At 42.3% G+C, this 19,906-nt stretch overlaps 2 protein-coding genes across 2 annotated transcripts in view; both read right to left on the bottom strand.

Annotated features, from left to right (window-relative positions):
• gjd1b (gap junction protein delta 1b) overlaps positions 1-3,966 on the bottom strand; it is a 46,074-nt gene extending 42,108 nt beyond the window's left edge. The window contains exon 1 of the mRNA XM_079679643.1: positions 3,019-3,966. Coding sequence (XP_079535769.1) covers positions 3,019-3,107 — 89 coding nt within the window. The 5' untranslated portion in view covers positions 3,108-3,966. The remainder of the gene's footprint in view (positions 1-3,018) is intronic.
• Positions 3,967-9,196: 5,230 nt separating this feature from the next.
• Positions 9,197-18,617, bottom strand: nop53 (NOP53 ribosome biogenesis factor). The gene is made up of 12 exons (XM_079678466.1): positions 18,388-18,617; positions 17,238-17,314; positions 17,006-17,105; positions 16,155-16,357; positions 14,718-14,773; positions 14,491-14,586; positions 13,132-13,233; positions 12,873-13,037; positions 11,754-11,929; positions 10,058-10,124; positions 9,607-9,683; positions 9,197-9,499 (listed from the first exon to the last, which is right to left on the bottom strand). The coding sequence occupies exons 1-12, from the start codon at positions 18,591-18,593 to the stop codon at positions 9,439-9,441; spliced, it is 1,386 nt and encodes a 461-aa protein (XP_079534592.1). The 5' UTR covers positions 18,594-18,617; the 3' UTR covers positions 9,197-9,438.
• Positions 18,618-19,906: the final 1,289 nt, after the last annotated feature.

Genomic DNA, 19,906 nt, shown 5'->3' with positions numbered 1-19,906 from the left:
TTTTAATTGAGAGGAATAAGTCATATTGATTTTGTCATTTGATACAAAGAAAGCCTAAGTATTGCCTAATGACGTAGTTAATCATTAATTTAGCACCAATGGACAAGAGTCTACCGCCAACATCATTCATCAGGTCAACTTGAGGTCAAGCATCTCCACAGTCAGTGTCCATCACACTGAAGTATGCTGAAGAAATACACCTGACATCTGTGCACATCAAATCAGTTTCATATGTATATTCTGTGTTTTGGGGGTTTTCTCTTTCCTGTAGTGTGTTGTAGGTTGTTCTGCATGTACTTGGTCTGCAAAGGCTAAAATCCCAAATCACACACTTCCCCTTAAACATCGTGACATGATTAGGTAACGCTTGTGCTTCTATAGGCTAGCGCTCCAACACATTGTACGTGATAGGAGGCGTGTGGTGCAGTGGGTTGTCCGTAGGTGTTCGGATCAGGGGGTCACAGATTCAAACCCCACTGCAGTCAGCATGTTGTTGTGTCCCTGAGACACTTCACCCCAAATTGCTCCTGTGGGGATTGTCCACAGTATTGAGTATGGAAGTCGCTTTGGATAAAAGCGTCTAACATGTAATGTAATGATAGGTTAAGGGGCGGGACATCTCTAAGTGGTTGAGCGATCACAACAAAGCCGGCCAGCAAACCAATCAGAGCAGACTGGGCTCTGGTTTCAGACAGAGGGTGAAAAGAGGTGCTGCCCCCCCCCCCAATTAATATGCAGATGACAAAGTAATTGCTCCAAAAAACAAACCTGGGGTCCAAAACTTTAATCATGTTAATAAACCCCGGCTCTTCCACCGTATATCACCATATCCTCTGCTATATACATACCGACCGCATCTGTAATGGCTTTCCAGCGGGCCGAATTCTTGTCATATGGGATGCGGTTTGGTTTTGCGGTTTCGCAACATTTCTCCCATTCAGCAGGATGCTTTTGTTTGAGGTGCTGCAGTAAATTTGTCGTACTGCTGCCTTTGCTAGCAACAGACTTCAAACATACTTTGCAGCGGGGTGTTGTCTGGTCTAAATCTGACCTCGCGAACGCAAACCAATTCCAAATAACGGAGGACACCGTGCCTTTCTTTGGAACAAGTTCTTCCCTGCTCGTTGTCATGTTGTTTGTGTATCACTCTATTTGGTAAATGCGCGCACTGTGCGGGGGGAGGGCTGAGCCCATTCCGAACTACGGGAGCCCAGAGGGAAGCGTTGGCGGATGTTGAAGAGAAAACCGATTTTCCTTTAAACAAGTCGACGTGAACTACACACTCGAGTTAATCGATAAAATCGATGTATCGCCCAGCCCTACAGCACAGGCAGCATGACAAAAATCAAGCGTTTTTTTTTTAACATTAAAGCACGGAGACATGTCAGAGTAGAGGCACTACTGATATGAACCTGAAATTGAGCAGAATATGGCCCTTTTAAGAAATGCACAGAAAAATACCAAAATTGTTAGTCATTTTTAAAATTGGAGGTAGGCTATTGCTTTATTGTAAGTGGCTTTAGGAAGGGAACCAATATTGAGCTTAATCAAATGTAAGTAAACCTGCTGGAAATTTTGACATTTCAACAAAAAAAATTGGGCGGTTCCTCAAAACATCTGATCTGAACCTTCCTGCTGTCTGGATATAATGTGCTGAAGATGATCTGAGGTTTCCTTCCTGCCTCTGGGTGTCCTGGACGCCCCGCTGAGGTCGTGACAGGCAGCACCATCTCGTGACGAGACGGTCCTCTTGGCTTCCTACCAACGCCCTGCAGACAGAGGCCATGTGTCTGCTCGCTTGTCTGTGAATAATTGCTCCTCGCTGTCCCCCGCCTTCACTCTTTTTACGTCATCTGTCTCTCCTGTCTTGCACTCTGTGGCCTTGTCTCTTATCTACTTCGCACGATACTCTTTTTGGAGTTCCTCTACCGATTTCCTTTTCCTCTGTTTCTGTCTCTACTCTTTCTCACTGTTGCTCAGAGACCCCGCAGCCAGGATGACTATCCCCGTCGACGAGCTGCTCTTCCAGTGTCTCATGAAGAAAGGGAAGCAAACGCTGACCAATCATTCATCACGCCACCCAAGGAAACGACTTGAACAAACCGTCCGTCCGACCGACAAGAACAACACTCAGAATCACTTCAGTGTCACAAACCCGACAACATTCACACACGGAGCTTTTGTCAGCCGAATACTTTTCTCCACATGATTAACTTCATAAGCTGGCTGACATTTATTCACTCAATAATTCAAAAGCACGACCATCCAGAGTGAGTCAGTAGCTCCAGGGGATTGGTTTAAAAGTGCTAATTGAGAAAGTCTCCCATGAACCCGTGCCGAACCGAAGATGTCCCAAGAAAACCTCAAACTCAGGAATAAGTCTTTTTACTAGATGTAACATCATGTTTAATACCGTCTGCAGGGCTGATGTGCCTCTGTGGCTAAAACTCTCATCAATAATTGAGTATTCTGTGGGCAGACTGAGTTACTCAAACTAAAATACAAGACATCTCGGCATGTAGTATGTATGATGCATAAATCATGAACAGCCGTGACCCTGCGCTCGTGACTTGTTTTTTAAGGTTGGGGGGTGACTTCATACTTGATGGAGAAAGAAAGTGAAAGGAAAGAGGGAAAGGAGGGGTTGTGGAGAAGCTGAAACGAGGCACACTTGTGTAACGGGATGGCTTCTGAAGCAGACTTGATGCCAACGTGAGAGAGAGAGAGAGAGAGAGAGAGAGAGAGAGAGAGAGAGAGAGAGAGAGAGAGAGAGAGAGAGAGTGGCGACACCGGCATAGAGCAGAGGGATTTTTGACTTTTAAGGTAAGATGTCCTCACAGTGATCTGGATCTACTCAAATCCTCTGTGCGGACTCATAGTGTCGTCCCTGTCACTCGTACGGATTAATGACTGCGAGTATGGAGGGATTTTCATTCGGCATGCACTGGCGTTCTTACATTTCAAATACCGCGTGCATGCAAACACGTAAAAAGACGTAAAAACTAAAAGAGAACTCACCTTCCGATCATAGTAGAGTGCTGCTGGACGGCAGCCTCCAGGAGGCGCTCGAGGATGGTCCACTCCCCCATGTTTGGAGTCAGGAGCATCCAATGGAAAACAGAAAATCAAGAAGGGGACTTTGCTGTGAGCCGGGCACCAGAGTCTTCTGAGTCTTCAAGTCCACTTGTTGGCTTGAGAAGAGGTAGGGAGTGGCTTGTCCGGTGTACAGAGTCAAAAGCAACCTTTCACAGAAGCTCAGTGGCACCCTTTGTTACACACGCGCCCGTAACTGCACCTGAGATGGTTGGACTGAAGCTCCTTTAGGTGCACCTCTTCTCTGTGTGTGTTATTCTCTGTTAATGCACCTCGTCTGGGGGCACCTGACCCTGTTTACCTCCTCAAACAGCTGGTCGGCATATGTTCTCTCTCACACACACACACACACGCACACACACACACACACTTCTACTGAGTTTCAAGGAGCAGCGGTACTTTGTGCAAACACACATCCATCACTTCGCCCTCACACGCTGGTTCTCTGACAGCATCTCGTAGTAACTCAGCTCCAAACACTCCTGAGTAACCGGGGCTCTGTGTCTCTGCTTGTTCTTCGCTCCTCCATCCTCTTCTTCTCTCTCGTGCAGCTATGGTCTTCCTTTCCCCCCTTCCTCTCTGTTACTCCTTCTCTCCTGGTTTGTATCAGGCAGACTGAAGCATCGCCCTCCCTCCTCCTCCTCCTCCGTCTCCTTCCCTCTGCCGTTCGAATGGTCTCTCCAGAGCTCCTCTTCCTCCTCACTGCTCCTCTTCCTCCTCACTGCCTCTCTCCTCCTCTCTGGGTTTCACTCGGCATGCTTTCCTCTCTTCCCTTCATCTTGTTTCCCCCTATCCACTTGGTTTCTCTTTCTCTCTCTCTCCGTTTGCGCCCTCCACCTGCCTCCGTCTCTCTCTCTGAGCCAGTAGGCAGTCAGACCGAGTGTGTGCGTGTGTGGTGTGTGTGTGTGTGTGTGTGTGTGTGTGTGTGTGTGTGTGTGTGTGTGTCTACAGGATTAGAGAGAGGAATCATCTCTCGGCTCCTCCCCCCTCTCACTCACTCTCCATCACTGTGTTTATCCCTCCTCCTCATCCTCTTCCTCTTCATCTCTTACTGCTCCACCACCAACCACACAAACCCATTTTCCACTCTTCTCTAATGGCTCATGATTTTATCTTCCAATTGTTTTTGTTTTTTTATCATCTTCTGTGTCTTATATATTATTATTTCCATTATCAATTAATCTGTTGATTCTTCCTTTTATTAATTATTTAACATGCTGGGCAGGTCGGTTAAACCTCTATTGATAAGACACATCTGAATTAAAGGCGGGGTAGGTCCTTTTGGGGAAACCAGCTCGAGTGCGCTAGAATTTGAAAATACACAACGGAAAAAATCTGCCACTTCCTTATGCTGCGTTTCGTTCTTCGCTCCGACGGCGAGCATGAAGTGGTGGACGCGGCGCGAATCACGCGATTGAACGGTGCCGCGTCAAACGCGAGAGTTCGATTTTTTCAACCCGAGCGTCAAATTCAGGTGAAACCTTCTCGCGGAAGCCAATCAGCGGTGAGGATCTCAGCCTAGCGTCACTGACGTTCAACCAGAAAACATCAGCCGTTAGCTGTTAGCAGTTAGCACACAGAGATCAGAGCTCCTCATGTCTGTTCAGAAACTAGACAAAAGTTAAACAAGTACAAACCACAGACTGTCTGTGTCATGGAGAATACAGTCACTGGTTTATTTATGTCTGTAGGCCGTTGTTGTGAGTGTGGAATGAGCATATACAATGTTAGCTTAGCCTGGTCGACCCAATCTCCATTCAGTAAACAAGCATTTTAAAAGTTGTTTCTCCTGCCGTCTGTCTGCAGACTTGTCAAAGCATTAATTCATGGTGTTTACTAACCGGCATCAGTATGTTGTTACGTTGGCATCATTTAGAAACGTGTATCAAAATTTAATCAGCGTAAAATATGTTCATTTTTGTTGTAGTTGTAGCTCCCGAGCCGGCGCGTCTTGTTTGAAGGATGCGAGTAAACACAGCTGGCAGCCGTGGTAAAACTTGAGCGTTTAATCAGAGCAAAACGAATATTCGCATCGCGTCCGGTGTGAACGCAGCATTACAGAGCCCTCTCCTCCAACACACACGAACGTGCACATGACCAATGAGGGCACGAGATAAGTTTGTGCACAGATGGAAGGCTGACAGGCAGGTAGGCCATCCAGTTATTTCAGCCGGCTCAAATGATGACATTTTTTTATGGATTTTTTGTCAAAGCACTTCAGATATTCATTGCTATCAGGATGTTAAGAGCATTCCATGGAATATAACAATAAGTGTATCTCGAGCCGGTTTCTCAAACTTTCCTACCCCACCTTTAATTAAACCTGAATGACATATGTTGGTGACATTTTGGGGAAAGCTCTGTTTTTGGACAATGTTTAGCAAATGTTTTAAGAAAATGAACCCCCAATCATATTCAGTTTGCGATGATATTAAAAACAATCAGCGATTAAGCATTTGGACACAATATAATGACTGAATAAGGCCAATAGGAGGGAGTATGTGGGAGAGATTTTAGCCTTTGCAGACCATTTACATGCACAAAACCTATACAACACTACAGGAGAGGGGAAACCCCAAACAGCAAAATAGGGCCTCTTTAAAAGGTTTGCAAAGTGTAAAAGGAATGTTCACATGACTCTACCTGTGCAAAGCTACAGTATCTGCTAACGCCAGGCAACATTGCGTGTCAAACAAGCTTCACACACACACACACACACACACACACACACACACACACACACACACACACACACACACACCCACCCCCCCCCCCCACACACACACACACACACACACACACTGAGTGTTTCAGTGGCTTCCTCCATTTCTCACCAGATCCCAGGATCGGAGGAGGAGTAATCTATTCTTAAGGAGGTAAGGAGCGACTGCACGACAACAAATGTAATCCTCCCTACCCCATGCAGAGACAATCTGGCAACATGTTGGCTAACAGATGAAAGAATGAGGAATACCGGGGAAAAAAGAAAAACTTGCTGCAATCTGCCACCGTCTGGCATTAGCGTGCAAGAGACCACATCTCATTTTGAGCTAAAACGACCATTTCCTGCTCTTTAAATTATACAATATTAGAATGAATGCTCGGCCCATCCCTCTGATCCAGACTATATCTCAACAACTATTGGATGGATTACTGTTTAACTTCCAACTGACATTCATGGTCCACAGAGGATGAATCATAGTGGGTTTTCTTCATTAGGTTGACAATAAACCACATATTTCTTTCTGTATACTATTTTTGACAAAACACCAATTCCCTGCTCCTACAAACAATACAATATCTATCCAATTGGTCTGTCCACAACTCCGGTCAAGACAGAAATATCTCAAACTGCTTTTGGGTTGATTTCTCACACAGACATTCGTGGTCCACAGAGGATGAATCAAAGTCACTTGTTCACATGTTGACGTCTGTGGTTTTGGGTAAAACGACTAAAGACATGTTCATGGTGTTTGTTTCACATTCATTTTTCCCTTGGTCTTTTTGGTGCAGTTATCATTTCAAGATTTAACAACAAATATCTGAAACTGATAGGCTTACTGCCACGAGCGTACTTTTTTGTTCCAATAGTAAATATTGTAAGTATGCCAATAATACTAAACAATAAATGGACTTTATTTATATAGCGCACTCTTTTACGCCTCCTCAAAAAGCTTTGCAAACAAGTCAGCATTCACACATTCATACAGAGGCACCATGCAATGTAGCTATGGGAAGCTAACACACACACACACACACACACACACACACACACACACACACACACACACACACACACACACACACACACACACACACACACACACACACACACACACACACACACACACACACACACACACACACACACACACACACACACACACACACACACACACACACCCCTTTGGTCATCGGGATCAACTTGGGGTTTAGTATCTTGCGAGAGAACATATCGACATGTTGACTTCAAGGGCTGCGATTGAACCTACAACCTTTCCATTTCAAGACGTTCTCACTACCGCTGACTAAAATCCTCATATGTTGTGGGTTTGACTTAATGTACAAGGCCCGTTGTGCATGGATAAAGAAGTGGAGCGGTACATGTATAAAAAGAATAAGCTTCATCAATAAAACATACAAGTAAAACATTTAAAGTCGGTAGGGGGTTAGACACGCACAACAAGAATGTACATTTCCTCGAAGTGTGCATTAATAGGGTAGTTTTTTTTATTGTTTCAATCAATGGCGGTATGTGGTGGTGAATGTAACGAATTCACATTAGCCTCATAAACGACTCTTATGGGGCATTTTGCGCCAAATCCTATAATTAGAAAATTAATGAACGAGGGTCCTCGGGGCCAAACTGTGGCTTTATGAGTCTGCAGGTTAATTCATCAGCAGGTAGTTGGCATGAAGACGTTGATAAGCGGCTGAAATTTGAGGTGGTCCGGGGTTCACGCCACGTACCAAGTCTTGCAAACACGAGGGGATCAACCGATTGCGAGGTGGGTGGGGGGCTTCTGAAGGTAAAGATTACAGTTTCACACTGATTAAGGGATAAGAGGCTTTGGCGTAGCTCCAGGCACCACGGGAGAGAGTGGGTGCATGGGTCTGTGTGTGCACTTCCTTGTTCACACCAGCGTGACACTGAAGGCAATTATGGTTTTAAGCCAGCGGGTTGGAATCAATTATCACATGCCAACTTCCTCAAGCCCATCTGTCTGGGGTTTTCTCACCTAAGATTAAAAAATTAATTCATCTACTTCAATTATCTCCACTTAATCAAGTGATCTCATGACGAGGATTAAAAATGCATTCATTTGTCGCTTCTGCTCTTAACTTTGTAATCACTGTCCAACACTTTTTGCTGCACCTGCTTCAGTGTCACGGCAGCTTATAACAGACAGACTCTGCTGGTCATGTCTTGAATGGTTTATGACAACACCTGATTTGATTGATGCAGGGCACAATACAACCTTTAATGGAATGTTTCAAGGCCAATGTTGCAAAAATCAAGACCCAACACAACTTAGTTTCAGATGTGGGTCAAAGTGAGCTCTTGTTGTAAACCTGACAATTAAAAAGCGAGACTTTTAAATGTGTAAAGAGTAGACTTACGGTGCTACGTTCGATTGGATGAAGTAATGCAATCCCTTGCCTTCTCTAACACAGCATATATACGTTTGTAAAAGTTATGCACAAAATATAAATGCAGGCACTTTTAAAATGGCCCATGACTAAATCTATTTTCCCAACACGTCATTCTTTGATTTGTTTCCATCAAATTTGTATTTCTCAAAGATTTTCAAGGGCCTGTGAAAAACCATCAGGGATACTGATAGCAGTCTTAGACATCACCAATATCCCTGCAGGAGATGATAACATGTCACGTCTGACCGAGTTACTCACTCAAGCTGTTAGTTGAAACTCAGACAGATTAATAACAGAGCACACTCATCATTCATCCCTTCTGCACTCAAACAAATTCTTGAAAGGCTTTTAACTTGATTTATTACTGTGATACAATTAACTATTTATCGTGTAAATTGGAATGATCCACATCTGTGCTCCCGGGTGTGAATGTGTTTTCTTCCTGTGTACATGACAGAAGCTTCTGCTCATCACCAATTGCGGGATTAATAAAGTTGTTGATTGCTAGATGTGACGTAGTGACACACTGACACTTGGTCTTAGCTGTGTTCTAGAAAACCTTTATCTGATACAGTCATATTAAAGTGGCCCCTATTATGTTTACTAGACCTTGAGTAGAGATTAGGTTTAAGGTGTCTAACATTTTGGCCATCAACATTTTTTTAAGTGACACAAGGAGGTGGAGTTTGGTACAAGAGGACAGAACAATTACCTCGAGTTTTCCTTTAATGTACGTTTTAGTGCATTTAAATGGTCTACAATGGTTAAAATCCATCTCTAAGCTGTTGACCAATCACAGCAGAGCCGGCCAGCTAACCAATCAGAGCAGACTGGGCTCTGGTTTCAGAGAGAGGGTGAAAAGAGGTGCTGCAGCACAAGCAGTATAAAGAGGTTTCTGAACATTAAAGCCTGGACATGTCACAGAGATCCTTTAAATAACACTGAAACGTTATGTGTGAAAAGATATATTAAAACATGAAACCAGTAGAGCAAATGCACTACACTTACATCCAACACTTTCATTTTTTTTTTTCACGTATCATTGATTTTCCATATTAAATTGTTAGCAGTTGAAATTGTCTGAAAGGGTCAAACGGGCCCCTCATTCAGTCGTATGTACACCGTTCCATTAGGATGTCTTTGTGGCTTTAAAACGCTGCCCAGCCTCTTGAGTTCAGCTCCTGTCGGCATTTAAGTGATCTCTCTAAAAGCCCTCTTCTCCTGATACTTCACTTTGAGTCTCCTCTTGAACCTAAGAGATGGGGGGGAGGGTAGAGTAGAAACATTAATAAACAGACACCGTTTTAATCTGTAAATCACTGAGCGGCTTTGAGGAGACGTTACGCAAGAGGTCCTTACTTGGCTCTTTCTCTGGGTTCGATCAGGTTCCTCTTCTGCATGCTCTTGAAGCGATCCTTGAGGACGCTGCCCTCTGGCTGCAGAGTACCAGCATTACAGGGGGGGGGAGAAAAGCCCAGAGACATCCATGTGAGACAAATATCACTCTGCACAATTCCCAACCAAATTATAAAATCCCGTTCACATCACAAAGGCTGCTTTGAGTTTTACTCAGAGCCATAAGGGCAGGAGATAAGAGGGGCAGGGAAGTTTCCACCGGCAATTAGATCACATGAAACTGGAATGACGCCCGGGGGAAAGTGGGTCGTGGCAGTATTAGAGAACAGGATCAAGCTTAGAAGACAATACACCGAGTAAATGAAGCGAAACTCATTACAGATAAAAGACTCGTCCTCACTGACAGGTTGACACTGGATAAGCTCGTGGACATTAAACACAACAAGCGAAGTACCTTGAGTTGTCTCAGGGAGCCGGCCAGCTCGTCACTCAGCTGGACCTCCAGGTCCTGAGCCTGAAACCTGCAAAAAAAAAAACATTAACTACCGTAGAGTGAATGGAACTAAATCAAGCCACATAATTATACAAGTGTGTTGAAAGGGCACTGGAGGATGCAATGCCAATTACTTATGCATCTACAGCCAACATCATTGGAGAATGTAAAATACATGATATAGTAATTAAAAATAACAATGTGACAGTTTTGGATATCTTGATATGTGACCTTGGGCCAAACTGGAACTCGCAGGGGTCAAAACGTCGGGCACAAAGTCCTTAACAATTCATACTTTTGTCATAATCATTTAAATCTTAAAATACAGTTTTAATGTTGCAGTAAGGTTTTATAAAACATCCCATTGGACATTTTTTTTTATCACAAAGATTTGGGGGAGAAAAAAAAACACCCCTCTTTGAAAAAGTCTTCCTATTGTAGATGTGTTGATTTCCCCTTCATGCATATGAAGAAGGTTTCATGTTAACCTCAGATATGATGCCCTCTAGTGGTGTTAGATGATCCTACAGCAGGACAATTGAAACCTGGGCTAAAGGCAGAGCAATAGCCTCAAGTATCTTGTTGCCTAAAATCTGAGAAATGCAATCAGGCTCATCTGAGATTTAGCTCGGGCTTGAAAGAGGCTGGTATTTGTGTAGTTTGTTTGCATTATTGGACATTTGCAATCCATCCATCTTAAGTTTGCCAGTTTGCATACAAGTGGGACACTAATTTGTCATAACATTGCACCACTGGCTAATGTATCCCTGATAAGCCAGAAAAGCATGCAAAAATCTTACTATCCCGGTATTTTTGGCTTTTCTTTACATACATAGGTGCTTTCACACCAAGTACTTTGCCGTACTTAGTTCATGAGAACTCTATAGCTCTGATGAACTAAAGAGCCGATGGCGTTCACACCGGAATAAGTTCCCTGAGGGAAGATTACTCAAATGAAGCCGCTGACATCACTTCTTCTTCTGCTTTGGGTTTACTGGCAGGCCGCAAACAACTTCACGGCGTATACTGCCACCCGGAGTCCCCGGATTCGGCGACTAGCTTCAGTAGAAGCTGCTGGGACTTCCAGCAGCTTCTACTGAAGCCTTCGGAGTAAACGGCCAGAATGCCAACACCTCCTAATCTCCACCGCTCCCATGTTTGTTTTGTGTTGCCATAAGTTCGTCTCTCTCTCTCCGTTGGTGTTAATTTCTCTGCCGGGGCTAATGCTAACAATGCCAGTAAATACAATGGCGGTTTCACAAAACTTTTACAGGGCGTGGTTTGCAATCCGCCCAGCCAATCAGAAATTGGAACCCTTTTCTCCCATGAAAGTCCCTGCTCTCTAGCAGGCACTAAAAGGGGGTGAAAAGGTTCTCATGAACTAAGTTCTAGTTCCGGATTTTTTGGTGTGAACGCAACCTTTCAAGAACTATACTGGGAAAAGTACTCCGGTGTGAAGGCGCCTCATGTCAGGACATAATAAATGTATTTCTGGCATGCTTCCATAGACACTCAAAGGCCAAACTGGTATTTCCACCACTTGAAAAATGTTCAAAGTTTGTGCAGAGGTCCTACGAGTCCCAACATTATGAAAGTGCAATATAAATGTAATTCAACATGTTGAGTTTTAGCTGTGAGGAGAGCGCTCGGTGCGTACTTGAGTTTGCCGAGGCGTCTGGGTTGAGATTTCTCGGCCTCCTGGTTGGCTTTGCGTTGAATCTGTTTGACTTTGGTGTCCGCCTCGTCCTGTTTGATGGAGGTCTTTATGGAGCGCAGCTGGAAGAGCTGCTGCTGCCTGAAGGTCTGCTCCTTGTCTGCCTGTCGACTTTGCTCCTATAATGGGGGGAGGGAGAGGAAGAGTCAGGTGGATGAGAGGATGGGGAGTGGAGCAGAAACAATGTGGCAACCTTTTGAGAGTTATTGCTAAAAAAGCCATAAACCAGGGGGGCAACTCAGACTCATTGGTGCAGATTGGGCATTTGAGTTGTTTATTTGCAATTTACTTATTTCAACCATTTGTTTACGTTACCAGCTCCCTTAATACTTTTATATTCACTTATTTTTAAAAATATATATAAATATATATATTTATTTCTATTTTATATCATGATTACTTTGTTTTTATTCTTAACGTGTGGTTAACTTATTTAATATGCAAGTCTACTCTTCGTGCGTTTACATGTCCTCAGATCCCAGGAGACCGTTAACAAAACCGTCTTCTGAGTTCCTATGAGTCATCTTCACATTCCCAATGAAGGAAATACTGGGAGCGCAAGGATGTGATCGTCACAGGACACTAAAAGCAAAGGGGATTTTGAAATGTATATTTTCTTAAACCTCCTCTTTATTGGATGTTATTAAACGGTTTTTCCATGACCAACTCTCTGCAGTCGGTATGTGTGGGGCAGTAAGTAATAAGTAATAAGTTTCATCCCTGGGTGATCAAAACTCACTGTTCTACATGATAAAAGAACATTGTACCTTGAAAAGCAATAGCGGGTAAATTTGACCCGTTGGCGGTTCTAGTGTTAAAAGACTAAAGACCCTGAAATGCAATAGTTGCCGATACATTTACTTACAATCGATAACATGTTTTAGATTCCCGCTCAAAAGCTGCAACTAGAGATCCCAAAATAAAATCTGAACACAAACCACATTATCAAATCATTCATAGAAACTCAGTTTGAATAAAAGCTGCCATCACATCATCAAAGTGTAAAACTTTCATAATGGACGCCACTGATGTTCACATAAAGGTTGAATTGTGTGCCCGTACCTTGAGTATCTCTGCCCTCTCTTTCCTCCTCTCTTTCTCCGTCTTCTTCAAGGCCTGTGCGATGGCTCCTACTATCACACCATCATCAGCAGCTCCTGCTTCTTCATCCTTATCATCATCTTCCTGTTCTACCAGGCCTTCCACTTGCTCTCTGAAGATCGTCTCCTGCGGAACACAAACAAACACGTTAGTGATCAGGAAGTCTGATTTGATCTAACAGAAAGAAAGTTGAATGAGCAATAATAATAATAATCTTCACCTCTGTTGCTAGGTGATCTTTGTTGACCGCCAGCTGCCTCACGAGCTTGTCTTCAGCTTTTTGTTTCTTCACCTCCACATCATGGGCTTCCTGCAGCAAGGCCTGTGTTCATATAGTGAGGGAAGAGATTAGCATTTAGTGCAGGTCATAACAAGATATTATACTGGTGGACATTTTAATAAAATAAAATCTGCTTAGTTTCTGGATAAACTCAAAACATCCAAAAATATGCAAGAAATAAAAGCCTCATCACTCGTTCAGTGAGTAATATTTTTCAAAAATAACCTCAAATTAATTATTTACATTGGAGAATTCATACATTTTGGGTACTTAAAGGGTATATGCAGGAATCCTGAAGTCAAATGTAATAACTTTCCATACATTTTAAGACCTCATCTCCACTTCAAGTTTTACCCGGTTACTTTGGCGACACACTTTACCTCACATTGACTATATACAGTATCGATTGTCCTTCCTCCTTATCTTCCAACCATTTGGACGCAGACTTGCATTTCCCCATAACGGCGGGAACGGACCTTCGCGCGCTATCAAGCAGTGAGCGCCATGAAGTTACGATAGAAGTTGTTTTCCTGTTTTAAGGGCTTTATCTACGGACCCATGACATCAGTCAAAAGGCCTCACTTAATTCTCATGTCTGCTGTGTGAGAAACTCTACTAGAATTTGCACGTTACGGCCCGTCCACACACAGGCATGAAAAAATCTTTCAAAGCTTCGCCCATTCACTTGAATGGGGTGACGTAGAAGATTTTTTAATCTTCGCCGAACTGCATTGTGGGGAGCGGAGCATGGCTTTGCCAGCATCGTGAGCATCAAAAGTTGAGCAATGTTCAACTTTTGATGCTCCCGATGCTTTTGAAGCTGGCATCAGCCAATCAAATCCCGTTTATGCAAATCCCGCCAGTACAAGCGCTAGCCAATCAAACCGCGTGCAAGCTGGGAGAGCCAGACATATTCCAAACGAGAAATTACGGTAGCAAATCACCCGGTTCTTTACGACCAGAACTATTTACCGGGATACAAACCGGAGGAACCAGGCATGGAGGGAGGTGGCAGAGACAGTGGGTGAAACTGGTAGGTTTTCACCTGTTTGGGGAGTTTATATCCAGTTTAACATTGTTATTGCTTTGTATGTCGGGGGCGGGAGATTCATGTGATTGGTTGTTGGTCGCAAAAAATCGCCAAGCTTCCAACACGCCCAGCATCAAGACTTTTCAAGGCCGTTAGAGTTGTGCAAACCCAAGAAAATATGTGTAATCCTGCTCTGAAATTCAGGCTTTTTAAATGACTAATTGAAGTCGACGCCATGCCACTTTCTGGCGTGTCGAGTTGTCTCTTACCTGATGGGAGAAGAAGTCTGGGTTGTAAGATCCTCCAGGAGCGATCACCTCCACAGCAGGAAGCGCAGACGGCTTCGCATTCAACTTCTCTGGACGCTGAGAGGAAAACCGTGATGACATCACATCAGTCGAAGTCAAACCACTACATGTGTAATATAAAATACTAGTGCTCTGCTCGAATGTTACTAAATAGGTCACTTGAATTTCTAAAACAAAACACTTCTCACCTTGACACGCGATTTGCGCGTTTGTTGAAGGTACCAGGGGTCAGCTGTACTTTTTACTACCATGAAAAGAAAATAGTTAGCAAATTAGATCATATACGCACAGTAAGGACACGGACAAAATGTCTGATCAACATGCGAGTGTGTAAAGCTCCCAGAAATATATGAACTGTCCAGGCGGTAACAGAGCCTCATGTTTTGCACTGCAAACACCAACTATGTCCAGGCGGTAACAGAGCCTCATGTTTTGCACTGCAAACACCAACTATATGAACTATAAAAAAACAAGATAATTTCCTGTTTTGAATTCACTTGATCCCCATCAGTTCACAGGGACTTTAAATCTTAAACTCCTACATGTGTATCCTCAGATCTCAGATGACCGTTTACACAACGATCAACTGAACTCCATGTGTGTCTTCACATTCCCATGAAGGGAATACTGTGAGCGCAAGGATGCGATCATCACTGGAAACTAGGGCTGTACCCGGATATTCGTTCGTTGGCCAACTATTCGGGTTTCAATTTCGTTATTCGGATATTTTTATTTTTATAAATGTATGCTATCAATAAAGACGAATTGCCATATTCTTATACTTTTGAATCGCACTGTTAAAATGCGGAAATATATACAATCTCAGCCTGTGCTCCTGACATCGCGTTCACTCACAAACTTCACACATCTGAACACAAAATGCCGAAGACTTCAGCTGTGTGGGAACATTTTAAAAATTGGACGACGGTAAGAAGAAGGCAGTGTGCCAAATATGCGATAAGAAACTGGCCTACCACGGTGGCACAACAACTCTGAAAAGTCACCTGGATGTTGTAAGTAGTAGCCTAGCATAGCTTAGCGGTTTACAAGTTGCCATGATGAAGCTGCTTTATCCGCCGTTTAAACAGTAACGTTACACATGATAAAAACGTCCACTTTGCTTGGAAAATAGTTGCAAGCAACCGAATTGTGTTTATAGGAGCAATGTGGGAACATCTGGAGCTAAGGCAATTATTGGCATGCAGTTCGTTCTTCATTTATTTAAATACTGTTTACTTTATCAGTAACAAGTGTTACACTGTTAGGCCTACTGTTGCGGCTATGTTATTAAAAGTATTGTTTTTATAACAAATATGTGTTTTGTATCTTCAGGTTGTAAAACGTTACGGAATTCGGAACCAGATTTGGTATGCGAGTACTGAGACAATAAATAAATATAAATCGTAATAGTATGCTCTTTCTGCGCGTCTGCTTAACAGCGTGTTGTCAGGTGTCTCGGATTCGGAGCGTGTTATGAAACCTTTTGGGAGAAAAAAAAATGTATAACAAAAAAAAAAATCTCTCCGCACCGAATATTTGCTGCTGATTACTACCGAATATCCGGAGCCTGAAAATGGTATTCGGGACAGCCCTACTGGAAACACACACACACACAGAACCCTCACTCTCTGGTGCCCATATGTCGTAGAAGTCTCTCTCGGGGTTGTTGTTGGCGTCAGTCACTGCCTTGCTTTCTGTCTTCTCCACCGGCCGTAGGTTCAGCAGCTTTTTCTGCCTCCGTGGCACTATGCCTTTGGCTGCCAGATGCTCGGCCTTCTGGGCAATGCGGCGGAGTTTCTTGGCATTAGGTAGCTGGTAGGATAGCACACTGGGGGGGGTAAAGGCAGAAGAGATAATTATGTGAGACAGGAGGATGTAAAGGAACGACGTAACAACACTTCATAAATGTGCGTTTACATGTCCTCAGATCCCAGGAGACCGTTAACAAAACCGTCTCCTGAGCTCCTATAGGTTATCTTCACATTCCCAATGAAGGAAATACTGGGAGCGCAAGGATGTGATCATCACAGGACACACACTAAAAGCAAGGCTGATTTTTTTTTTTAATACTTTTTTCAATCTCCACTTTATTGGATGAGATAAATGAGAAATGCAGTAAATCGTTATTCATTCCAAACTCTGTGCAGTCAGTCTGTGTGGGGCAGGCAGAAGTACGTGGCTTAGGAGTTAATATATATATTTTTTTAAACTTCCCACCGTAGAGTCTTTAAAGATACTTATCGTGATTAGTTTTGTGTAGATAAAAGTGTTTTAGGACGAATTAATGGCTTTCTATAAACTTGAAATGCAGCATAGAATGTTTTTCTGATAAGTCTGAACATGGACTAAAGAAACGCTCCAAATGTATGTTGTGCATGCTATCCAGTATAGTTCTGAAAAATAAAACCGACAGTAATTGCAATTAGTGAAATTGCATACGCAGAGTAAAGCTCAGAGCTTAGTGGCTGATACTGACTCTTTAGGTGCTGCAACGAGGGAGTCGTGCTGCAGGATCAGGTCGATCCTCAGAGGACGCACCGGCTTTCCTCTCCTCATCTTCACCTCGACAGGTGCCACTACAGCCCAGGGGAAAGGATCATATTTTGAGTCAGAATTAGGCGTATTGGGATGTGAGAGAACTACCACTCAACTGATTTTTACTTGGGAAATGCACGACCCAACCGTGGGCCCGAGGGAAATATATTCACCTCTCCGTTCAGCTTTCTTTGGCGGTCCAACATCCAAAAAGAACAAACTTTCGTCCGTCTTCTCGGAAAGCAAACCCCTATAAAACAGAGAACATATCATTTTACCAATCAATCATGTATGCATAAACTACAAACATAAGTAAATATAAAAATAATTGCCTATTTTCCAAAAACTGAAGATATCCTGATAAAGCATTGAACAAAAAGAGCTGCACAAAGCTAACCAACCAGCACAGATCTTTAGCGCGAAATGTATAGACAAAACATGTGTAGAATTGTATAGGATTAGGCAAAACACGTGGCCTGGTATATTTTGGCAGATCCTTCTTTCTATTTCACAACATTGCAAGAGTTTCCAAAAAAATATAAACAATGATATGAAAAGATAATTTTCAAACATGTTATTTTAGGGGACTGTTCGGATAACATTCATGTTATTTTTGTAGTATCTACATTTCCAGTCCAATATAAGTGATGGCAAACTCTGGAACTCAGAGCCATTATCCGGTTTATCAACAATGAACCAAAAGACAAAACCTGTTAACCCTTATTTGTGGATCTTGAACAGGACAATGTGTTTTTAAAAATAAATAAAAGACCTTCAACATGAATTTCACTTTATCTATTTGTGACATGGAAAACTAATTAACAAAAAGGGGGAAGTACTACTGAGATTGTTCTACTCAGAAAAAGAGCCACGCAATTAACAGTGATAGTAATTGTGCAGAAAAGTGTCCTCCATTAGTGATATATTATAAATAGAAGCGACATTTTACAATTGTACTCCAAGTACATGTAGTGGAGTAAAATTAACTTCAAGATTGTACATGAGTAAATTATGTCATAAGCTACTTTACAATAGTGGTAATGTATGACTGAAGTTATTTATTTTTTTAGAACAACAGTGTGACAAAGTTTGTAGTACAACAACAAGACACCAAAAAACAGGACTAGCTTAGCTAGCTAACTGCTGTATACACATTACAGTACACGGTCTTAGGGGGGGGGGAACGACGGTCAGACGTCGGGTCACAAACGGTTAAAACCCGACGAAATGTCCTCTAATGAAGTTTAACATTCGACATTTGTAAGAGTTTTGTTACATGTAAATACAACAAGGTGGTTTCTCCAAACACATGGCTGAACTCACCCTGTGGTTCTCTCCTGGTGTCGGATGTCTTCCAGAAACTCGTCCACATCGTTGATGTCGATGTTTTTGTTCCAGTTCTTCTTCTTGTTCTTGTTCAGACGTTTTCTCCGAGTGGTGCCCAGGCTATCGTCGCCCGAAACAGACTTTAACTTAATAAAACCAGGCTGGGAGGACGCCATGCGTTTCATCCTCCTGTTGGCCGCCATGTTGGAGGAGGAATGGTGGAAAGAAAACACGTCACGTGTCGGCTTTTATATGCGCGAGAGACGCTGCAGGCGCGCCCCCTGCAGGACAGCGAGGGAATTACCATATCTTTACCATACCTTTATTCAAAGATTTAAAGGGTTTATTGTCACACAGTAGCTACAGTATCGATATGGTGATACATATATTAAGTCCCAGGTTCCTCCAACAATGAAGCCTAAATATAAATATGTTATACAATATTAAAACAAATACAAATAAATATGAAAAGATATAACAATATTTCAAGACCAATGTGTTTGGGTTTTATACACCCATTCATAAGAATCAAAGGCTATATTGTTATACTGTATGCGCTATGCACATAGGTTTTATTAACACCTGGGTCGCTGGGAACATGTGCGCATTCACTGAGGCTTATTTACATAATAAGAAAAGATAAAATGCTAAATGGATATATACAATGAATGAATGTGCATTGCCAAAAGCTCAACAAAAATGTACTTAATCGTTATAAAACGATTATAAAATGCACTGATCAGTTTAACAAAAATGATTAATAGTTTCCCCAATCTTGGTAATTATCTATTATCATCGATTATCTCACTTTGTACCGATCCACCACATGCCATTGTGTCAAATGTTTTATGGTTAGATTGTTTAAATATTTTCCCCACCACTTTCAACAAAAAGCTAAACCTTTGCATGTGCAGTTATCGTGTAGTTGTTGTCGATGAACATCTTAGGTTTTAGTTTCAGTGTAACATGTTTGTATTTGCACTATTTTTTCCTTTTTGTATATGATATGTATAGTATGTCTATGGAGCCTGGGAGTTATTGATTTAGTTCTCCACAACTGCAACACAATAGCATAGTTGTGGGAGTTAAAATGAAAACATTTCCCCCCACATTATATTGGAGTGAAAAAGTAACAATACTGTCAAACATAAGAAAACGTAAAGTATTCTCACTAATTGTGATTTTATAATATTGACGTGTTGTCGTCCTAATTCAATTTGTTATAATAGTTGTGTTGTCTTGTTTATGTTTCGCTGCACCATTAACCCGGGTAGTTTTCTGCAATGTGTTTAAAATTAAAGAGCGCCCCCTGCAGGACTGGCAGTGTAAATTCTGCATTTGCTGTCTCCTTGTAAATAAAAGTTAAAACCTTTATTATCTGTTTCACATTTTATAACACTATGATATTTTTATTTTTGTGTGAGTACAATGACAGTTTTCCATTGCACTCAGATAATAGAGTAACACAAGTGTTGAATATGTTTTAAATTACAATTGTGTATACTACATCATTAAA

Source organism: Notothenia rossii (genome assembly GCF_949606895.1).
Source record: "Notothenia rossii genome assembly, chromosome: 4".
NCBI classification, from domain to species: Eukaryota; Metazoa; Chordata; class Actinopteri; order Perciformes; family Nototheniidae; genus Notothenia; species Notothenia rossii.
Note: the sequence above shows the minus strand (reverse complement) of the source record. Positions and strands in the feature narration are given on the sequence as shown.